Here is a 10,000-nt window from a genome sequence, read left to right on the forward strand (position 1 = left end):
CATATTAGTTTGAAAAGACAGCCAAAATTAACAGATAGACTAACGTATTATGGTTATAGAGTGATATTAATATAATAATACATTCACCTTTATTTAAAACATGAATAGGTAATTGATCTGAACATTGCTGTTTATTTGGTCACTAAAAAACTAGTTTGTTTTTTGGTGAATCTTTCCAGATCTTCAAAGACTTTGTAGTCAATGTATTGGGGAAAGTACCTCATTGACTCCAGTTGGCACGGGCTGTAGGGTCATCTTGACTAGTTGTATGGATGTGGTCTCCCTTTGACCATGCTCATAGAAACAAAGCTTGCATTCCAGGCAATTCTCATTTTTCATGGCTCCACTTAAAATAAAAAGAACAATGAGACGTGCTACTCTTGGCCCACAGAGGGCCATGTCTTTCCAGCTCGTCCCTATCTGTCTCTCTGTCTGTATCTGTACGCTCATGGAGCCTCCCGCATCTTTCCCCCCCTTCCTCTTGACCCTCTTCTATCCCAGGTGTGAAATCTTCATCTCTCTCATCCTCTGAGAGCTCAACATCTGAATCTGGTACAGAACATGTCTGCTTCAGTTCCGTCTCCTGCAACAATATTGAGTCATTAAGTCCATGAAGATGGTCCTGACGTCCATAATGGACATTTATAAAAGAGCTGTTATTTGAAAACTTGAATTATTGAATTGCTTTCAGAACAAATTATATAGTTCCGCACATGTTAATAAACAAAAACATGTATGATTTTCATGGTAAAAATTACAATTATTCAACAATATTTGACTTCACCTCCTGCTTCTATAAAATGTTGTTTTTGGTATGCCAGCCATTTTGGATGAAAGAAAGAGGAACTTCCCAGCATGCAATTTTAACCAATGACATATCACTGGAAAGACCAGGATGTACAGTACATCAGGGATTGATAGATTAGCTCAAACGAGTAAAAGGAGATGCATGTTAACAACATGTCCACTACAATGGGCTGGGTTCCAGGAGGATATAAATAAACCTTGCTATCCCCTGATTTGAAGTCCACTGAGCCACAGCCTCCCAATATATATAATATACATATTATATGTTGTTTTATGTTTCATGTGTAACTTGCTGCAGGTCTCCCTTGAAAAAGAGATCAATGATCTCAATGGGACCTACCTGGTTAAATAAAAGTTTGAAATGAAATGAAATGATAACAAAATAAATAAAAAATAGGTTAACTTGTAATTAAATTGATAATATGTTAGTCTTTTCACGGTCTTGCCATGAACTTTCAATAAAACGTAACACGTAAACTTTGTAAAATGCATGGATACGTTTGTTGACATAAGAGGCTATATGCTATGCAAGGTTAAAGGCCTCTTATTGAAATGTAGGTGTGTTTTCCTGTAGCAACTTCACTCGATGGATTAGGCTTGAGACTCGATTAGATGCTCATTTTTCCATACTCTTATTTAACGAAGTAGCCTATATGCTTTTATTTAATATAGGTTAAAGGGGAAGCTGCTGGTCATTTCTAAGACAAAAGTCCATGTATTATAACTAAATTAATGAAATAAAAAGGTTAACTTATAACTGAATTGTTGAACAAAACTGTATCATTACTAACAAAACATTGGTCTTCCATTGATCTTTTGATATGTTTTGTTTTGTCACTGTCTTGTCATAGCCTTTACATAAAACGGACACAAATCTGTAATTGTTTAAAAATGCATCGATGTTGTAATATGAAGGAGGTAGCTGCTAAAATACAAGACAAAAGCCATAAATACAAATATTAGCCTATTTTAAAGCGTGTTTAAAGACTTAGCTTTTAAATTAAACATTGCTCAAGACTGCTACTGCATTAAAGTGCGTGAAAATGCGTGTTGTAATATAAAGGGCACACATCAACATAACACACACGAGTCTGCGGGAGGCAGGTGCGTGAAGTGTGCGCGTTCACAGCTCAGTTACGCGCAGGGTCGCGCGCTCTGAGGCATATATTTGAAGTCTCTCGCGCTGTTTTTTTTTCTTCTCTTTCTCTCAGTTGGAGGTCTCGAGACATCCGTGATTCCGACAGAGTAAACTACCCGAGTTAACAACAACACTACAAGAAACAAACAAACAAGCAAACAAAGTGCGTACCTGAAGTGAGGCGCGTCCTCTGGAGACGGGAGGTATCCAAGCGTCAACACACACAAACACACACACTCTTACAGGCCTCAAACACTCACATAGCTCCACACACACACTCACACTCACCTGTGCAGGTTCACTGTGTTTTAGAAAGCTTCACATACGCCGGTAAAGAGCCTCTGTCGCTGTGTGTGTCTTTATATCTCCGCTTTGGCTTTACACAGCTAGATAAACCCCTTATACAGTTTGGGCTGTAGCTACATGGGTCTCTCTCTCTGTGTGTGTGTGTGTGTGTGTGCGTGCGTGTGTGTGTGTGTGTGTGTGTGTGTGTGTGTGTGTGTGTGTGTGTGTGTGTGTGTGTGTGTGTGTGTGTGTGTGTGTGTGTGTGTGTGTGTGTGTGTGGATTTTAAACTATAAGAAATCCGATTCAATTAACCAGCGCAGAGAATCGGCTTTGGACACTGCATGTGAAATTGTCTCCTGGCAGAGGACACACACTATCACAGAGAGAGAGAGAGAGTGTTTGTGAGAATACACACGGTCTGTGCGAGAAGAGTGTGTGTGGAAATTAATAAAACGATCAGACAAAATGTATTATCCTCAGATCTGACGTTTTAACCAGGATTTAACACTGGAAATATCACACAGCTGTAGGCTAAGATTAAGAATATATATATATATTTCTATTTCTAGGTTTGATCCTGATAGAAACTATAACAAATAAAACCTAATGTGTTATTTTCTACATCAAATAACTGCAGTACAACAAAACATAGTTTTACAAAATATATATATATAATATCTATAATGTATAATTCTTAATTGACTTCAATAATTATTATGTAGGTCTACCAAACAATTATAAAAAAAGAAATAATCATAAATAATAAAAGGCAGAACATTATTATTATTATTATCATTATTATTATTATTTATATTATTATTATTATTATTATTATTGACTGTATAGTGGGAATGAATGTGCCTGAGGGGGCATGTTGGGGATCAGAAGGGGATTTAATGGCAGAACAACGCGCTCTTTGTGTGCCTCTAATCCGAGCTGTACCCCTCTCCGCCTCACTGTGGCTCTACCTCTGACTCCACACTCTGCAAAGGGTCGCCTAATTATTTTAAGGGGCCAATTTCGAAAAAAGGTTAATAACAATAAAAACCTGCAAAAGCCTCAATAAGACTAAAAGGGTTTTATATACACTCACATTGTTCTGTGATGTAACTTGCCAGGTGCCAAACACTTAGTATTTATGTCTTTATTTCCTTTTTTGTGAATTTATGCGTTGTTTAAATTGCTCTAAGAAACGGTTCATAACAATGAAACCTGATGGGTTACGAAACAACTTGTGTAAAGTAACGCAAGGTGTCAAACACAGTGTGTCTTTATTCACTTTTTTTACGTTGTTTAAATAACTTTTAATAGTTTATGTAACAACAGGTGTCAGTGTGACTGTAAGTCTTTCTTGAATCATTAAACCAGAGAAAATGAGGCGTAAAACTTCATATTCAGCATTATAGGCCAGCGTGAACAGGTTGTGCGTGCATTTGCTTGCGCGTGCCCAATAGAGAAAGAGAGAGAGAGAAAGAGAGCGAGCGAGCAAGGGAGAGAGAGAGAGGGAGAGAGAGAGAGACAGAGAGAGAGAGAGAGAGGGGGAGGGCTCATGTGTCTACTTGGGTAAGAAGTTACTTCTAATTAGCCAGCCTCTTCTTGCTCGCCTCACTTGTCCACCGTGCAGATCCAGAAGATCCTCTCCTCCAGGCACCAGGCTCTCTTTTACACCGCCTCCCAGCTCCATCAGCCCGCAGACGGTCGAACTGTTGCGGAACTGCTGCTTTGGGCACCTGTCACCTTGCGAAACCGGTGCGCACTGCCATTACGCACGACTTGGATGGAGAAACCGCACCATTGCAAGGGTGTCTATTAGTGAGCTGTCATTTGTTTATGTGGAGTCTTTATTTATAGCCTTGGGTTGATTTATAGCTATTGTTTTTGCTTCTTATCGGAGGTTAGAATATAAACACAGTGTCTATATTTTGTGTTTTACGCACCTGATCCAACGCTTATACACCTGACAGCACAGGTGTATAAGTCGAAGGCAGTATAGCTAAAGGGAAAACAACTAATTGACAACTAACCCAAGGTAAAAAATAAAAAAAACAGAGAGGGAGGGAGTGACAGAAAAAACGAGAGAGGGAGAAAGAAAGAGAGAGAGAGAGAGAGAGAGAGCGAGAGAGAGAGAGAGAGAGAGAGAGAGAGAGAGAGAGAGAGAGAGAGAGAGAGAGAGAGAGAGAGAGAGAGAGAGAGAGAGAGAGAGACACATCCCTCGAGACTAGCTCGGAGACCCGGCCCCCGGCCTGAGAGAAGGAGAGAGAGAGTGAGGTAGTGAGGGAGTGTTTTAAAGCCAGCAGGAGGCATGATGTCCTACATTAAGCAACCCCATTACTCCGTGAACGGGTTAACGCTGTCCGGCCCGGGCATGGATCTGCTCCACTCCGCCGTTGGATACCCCAGTGAGTACCTTTAACTTGTTTTATTTTTAAATACTTAAAATATGTCGTTAAATTGTAGTTTACTTTTTTTTTTTAAGTGTATTTTCTCATACAGAAACTGAACAAAATATGACAAATATATCTCTTGTATTTTGTTTTTTTAGTAGGGATCTGAGTATAAATACATATCTCTGATTCTTCATCCATCGGAACATGTGTTCACTTGACCTATAAATGCAGCGGATTACAGAGTCAAAAGACAATAAGAAAAACGTGTGAAAGGAAACGCAGCTTGTTCTCACACCGACTTAACTTTAAACCAGTCTCCAATCTGTTGCTCTTATCGTGTACTAACCTATTTACTTAAGGATGAGCATTGTATTTTATTCGGTGCCATAATGTAGTTTCTATGAATGAACACTTATTATATTGTTCGGATGGATCAGCATCTGTCACCTACGAGAAGAAGAAGGATAGACTTTGAGTAAAGGGACGCCGAGGTTTGGCACCGATGACAGAAGGCTTGAAATAAAGCGTGGCCTTCTTCTAGCAGATTATATTTTACATTTAAAATATGTATGGCTTTGGAGTCACTTTCGTTTCTTTGTTTTGCATATTTCGATTAAAACTGTCTCGGTTATGAAGCTACAACCTCAACACCTTTTATAAATGTTCACGAAACTTCGTAAAATACACAAAACATCGAAACATCTTTGACTAACACTCAGTTTCTTCTAATACGACACGAGTTGCCATTATAATCCCACAAAAAAACATTTAATTATATTCAACTATTCCTACAAATGTAAGATAAATTACTCTAATAATTTACTTGATTATTTTGATGTTACATTGTTCGTATTCAAATAGCCTTTTAAATGTAGGCTACTCAAGGGATTTTAATAGCAATGTAAGCACTATTTCCAATCTATTGACCCTGTCAATGTGTTTTACTTCTGAGTTAAACATGTGAACCAACAGAGACAAAGCAATGTTATTTAAAATAAAAAACAACAGAAGAATAATAATAAAAATAATAATAATAATGTTTTTCGTTTTTTGGTTTTTTTCTAGACACACCGCGCAAACAGCGTCGAGAGCGCACCACCTTCACGCGCGCACAGCTGGACATCCTCGAGGCTCTGTTCTCAAAAACGCGCTACCCGGACATCTTCATGCGCGAGGAGGTGGCCCTCAAGATCAACCTGCCGGAGTCCCGAGTCCAGGTAATAAAGAAATACAAAGTGAATTTGCTCAAGTACTGTAGTTATTTTTAAATGTTGAGGTACTTGTACTTGAGTGTAAATATGTTATTCTTCGTTATACTTCAGCTTCAAAACAGTATGAAGGAAAATATTGCACTTGTTTCCTATTTTTCATTTATTTTACTTTATAGATGCAGATATAAGCTATTACAAAATGTTATTAAAAAAGGTTAAACATCCACTAATATGAAATACTTTAAATTATCTCCACCTTTACCAGCTGTGGTGAACACATTAATGCATCAATAATAATACACACTAATGTAATATGTATGATTCTGCACTGGGCCACCAAGTACTTTTACTTTTGGAACTTCAAGTATATTTTGATGCCAATGTACTTTAACTTATTTAAGATTTGGAATGCAGTACTTATACACGTAACAGAGTATTTTTAAGATGTAGTACTGCTACATTGGGTTGAATAAAAGATCTTCCTCAACCTCTGTTTAGAATTACGTTTAATGTATGTGTCCTCTTTTGATGGATGTCTTTTATAACAGAAAATGTCTTTATGAAAGCTTATTTTCTCACAATAGCAGCTCCTATAGTTTCTCTTTTTTCATAAAGTAGTCATTTTATAATTCATATTTAATATTGACAAATGTCTTTTATAATAACTTTAAAGCAACAGAACATGCAGAGGTTAATTTCTCACAATAGCAGCTCTCTATCTTTTATCATAAAGTAGTCATATTTAATAATCAACCTCCTCTCTGATGCCATCCTCCCAGGTTTGGTTCAAGAACCGCCGTGCAAAGTGCCGCCAGCAGCAGCAGCAGAGCACCGGTCAGTCCAAACCGCGGCCCCCTAAGAAGAAGGCGTCTCCGGCCCGCGATAACCACTCTGAGGCCGGCGTCAACGCCCCCAACGGGTCCTACAGCCCCCAGCCTCCTCCTCCAGGCACCTCCATCACGCCCAGCTCCAACGCTGCCAGTGCCACGGTGTCCATCTGGAGCCCGGCGTCCATCTCCCCCCTGCCGGACCCCCTGTCTGTGTCCGGGACCCCCTGCATGCAGCGCACCGCCACCTACCCCATGGCCTACAGCCAGGCACCGGCCTACAGCCAGAGCTACGCAGGCTCCTCCTCCTACTTCACGGGCCTGGACTGCAGCTCCTACCTGTCCCCGATGCACCCCCAGCTTTCGGGCACCGGAGGAGCCCTGAGCCCCATCACGGCCTCCTCCATGGGGGGTCCTCTCAGCCAGTCTCCAGCCTCACTCTCCTCCCAAGGGTACACGGCCGCATCACTGGGCTTCGGAGCCGTCGACTGTCTAGACTACAAGGACCAAGCTGCCTGGAAGCTCAATTTCAATGCCACTGACTGTCTGGACTACAAAGACCAGAACTCCTGGAAGTTCCAGGTCTTGTAAAATGTTGAAGAAGTGGGTCAATGGGGAGGGAAAGGGGGGTTAGAGGAAGTGAGTTTTAGGAAATGGAAGAGATCTTTGGACACAGAAATCAATGAATCAGCTGAAATAAATCATTTTGGGTGCAAGGAAACTGATCTGCTGATGCTCCGCTTGGTGATTGTAACAAAGAGATCACAGTGTAGGTTTAAGCGACATAGAAATCAGCCTTGAAATCATTGAACGGCTGAGTAAAAGGAGAACAAACTTCCCATTTTTTGTACAATAAAATCAAATTAGTGACAACATATTTCATTGTGGTATTGTTGTGATTAAGATACAGTTTGTTACTGATGACAGTTTAAAGTGAAATGCATTAGCAAAGGTGGATACTCCTCGCATGCTGAATGCTTTCGGTTGATTACTCAATCATATCGAGCTGAAACTGCTTTTCACATTTGAAGCAGATTGAGTGACGTACAGGTTTACTTTGCATAGGCAGCCTTTGAAATGGACGTGTTAAATCATAAGAACTGACCCACGCTCATGTTTATTTCTTCCTTCTAGACTTTGTCTCGTATTTTCTGTGATGTATTTCTTTTATAACGCTGCTTTTCATCAGCGAGCTGCCTCAAGAAGCTTTGAGTCAAACATCTATCGAGTAGGTGTCTCTAACAGGGTGGCCACTAATTAGAAACCATGTAAAAAAAATAAACTAACTTACAGCAGCAGAGAGAAGCTGATGATTCCCAGTAGCCTTTGTGTGATACTGACCCTCTGCAGCCTGAGTGTGATAAACGCGGAGGGGGTAGAGTTGCTCACCGAAGCGACTGCAGTACAAACCTGTTGCCTTTGAGCAAATCATTAGCAGAATGGCTCGTGCATTGTTAGTTTAATAGGATCACTTCCACACAATTTGCGCAACAATGGTGGCATTGTGGCAGCCGAGTACCCCCACCACCCACCCGACTCCATCTCACAGTGTTTGCATGAGGTTAGCAGATTGTTGGAGTAGTTTTTGAATGACTTTACGATAAAAAAAGATGTTGCTGGTAAACTGCTGCAGGAGGTATGTGATGGAGAGGAGGCTGCACCAGAGAAAGGGAAGGGTCTGGGCCGCCATGCAGCCCCCCTTTGCACAGAGAGTTTGGTGCCTCTCTCAACTCCAACCTGTAAAGATGTGATGGCTACCACTTTATGTGTTTGATGTATCGTTTGATTTTATTTGATTTTTTTTGTATTAGACTTTAACAATATTATGTTTCTTTAAAAAAAAAAAAATTGTGAATTCGTTGAAGTAAAAATTGTGGTAATTTGTTTTGAAGTTCAGTATTAATATTATGTCTTCAGCTGACATGGACGTTGCTAATATACTTTTGTTTCTTTTGTAAATATTAAAACTTGAAAATGCAATCATGTCTGAGGCGCTCCACCCAACAGAATCTCTCTCTTTCTTAATTTCTAGAAAAACTGCCAACTTTTTTTTGTTTTTGTTTATATTTTTCTGGTTTCTTCTTCTTCTTTTTCAAACTCAGGGGTTTATCCAATAGAAGTAGCAGTAGTAGGATACAATGCTGTTTATGCTTCTTAATCACTTACTGTACTTTTAAGTTTTGCATTGCTATAATCTTCTCTGCTTATTTTTTCTGACATGAATTATTTTGTATATTTCATTCGTCTCCTGTGTTCGACCAGTCTCAACACTACCATGCTAGATAGCTATGATGTTTCTGAGACATTAAACAACTTCATTAAAACACTCTGGGGTCATTCTGTTCTTAAGTCTGAAGTCACGGTTCCTCCGAAAATGCAACGTATACTTAAAGGGGCCCTATAAAGCTTTTTGGCGTTTTCCCTCTCATGTAGTGTGTTGTATAGTTTTTAGTGCATGTAAATACGATACGATATACATTATTGTCCCCGTAAGGACATTTATTCTGGACTCCGTCCTGCAGTTCCGCATACATGTACATGTACAAACATAGTAGGCATTAAGAGACATACACATATCATCAGTCATACACCGTTTGAACAAACACAATACACTGATGCACATACTGACAATGGCGACCTATTGCACAACCCTCATGGCCAACATTTAAAAAGTGCATTTCATTACATTTGACTACATTTCATTTCATGTGAATGTTAAGAAGCTTAATGGACATAGGTAGGAATGAGTGCTTATAGCGGTTCAGCCTGCTCTTGGGAACCCTGAATCTTGGAGCTGGAATTCTGGGTGGAGTATGTGGGTGGGATCAGACACAATTTATTTTTGCCTGTCTGATAACGGACTGCTCGTATATGTTTTGGAGGGATGGGTGTTTTGGTCTAAAAAGGCTTAAATCCCAAAGTGTCTCCCCCATGCCTGAAACGCCTCCATTGGACTCATTTGTTCACTTCTGTAACATAGTGACATCACTATGCAACACTCGGTTTCTATTAGCTAGCGCTCAAACACTTTCTACGTCATGGGTTAAGGGGCGGGACATCTTTAAGCGGTTGATCAATCACAACTGAGCCGGCCAGCTAACCAATCAGTGCAGACTGGGCTCTGGTTTCAGACAGAGGGTGAAAAGAGGTGCTGCAGCACAGACAGTATGAGAACAGTAAAGAGCTTTTTGAACATTAAAGCTTGGAGACATGTCCCAGTAGAGACACTACATACAAACTTGAAACTTAGCATAATAAGGCCCCTTTAAGAAATGTTTACAAATAACAAACAAAGAAGTAGGTAAAACCGAAATATGAAAAATGACCCCGGGAAATAAAATATG

At 40.0% G+C, this 10,000-nt stretch overlaps 1 protein-coding gene across 1 annotated transcript; it reads left to right on the forward strand.

The window, feature by feature from the left end:
• Window positions 1-4,533: 4,533 nt before the first annotated feature.
• On the forward strand, window positions 4,534-7,247 carry LOC307037729 (homeobox protein otx5-A-like; the record flags this gene model as incomplete). Its single annotated transcript, XM_079678793.1, has 3 exons — window positions 4,534-4,630; window positions 5,684-5,835; window positions 6,609-7,247. 3 exons carry the CDS (start codon window positions 4,534-4,536, stop codon window positions 7,245-7,247), a joined length of 888 nt encoding a protein of 295 aa, XP_079534919.1.
• Window positions 7,248-10,000: the final 2,753 nt, after the last annotated feature.

Source organism: Notothenia rossii (assembly GCF_949606895.1).
Source record: "Notothenia rossii genome assembly, chromosome: 4".
Taxonomy (NCBI): Eukaryota; Metazoa; Chordata; class Actinopteri; order Perciformes; family Nototheniidae; genus Notothenia; species Notothenia rossii.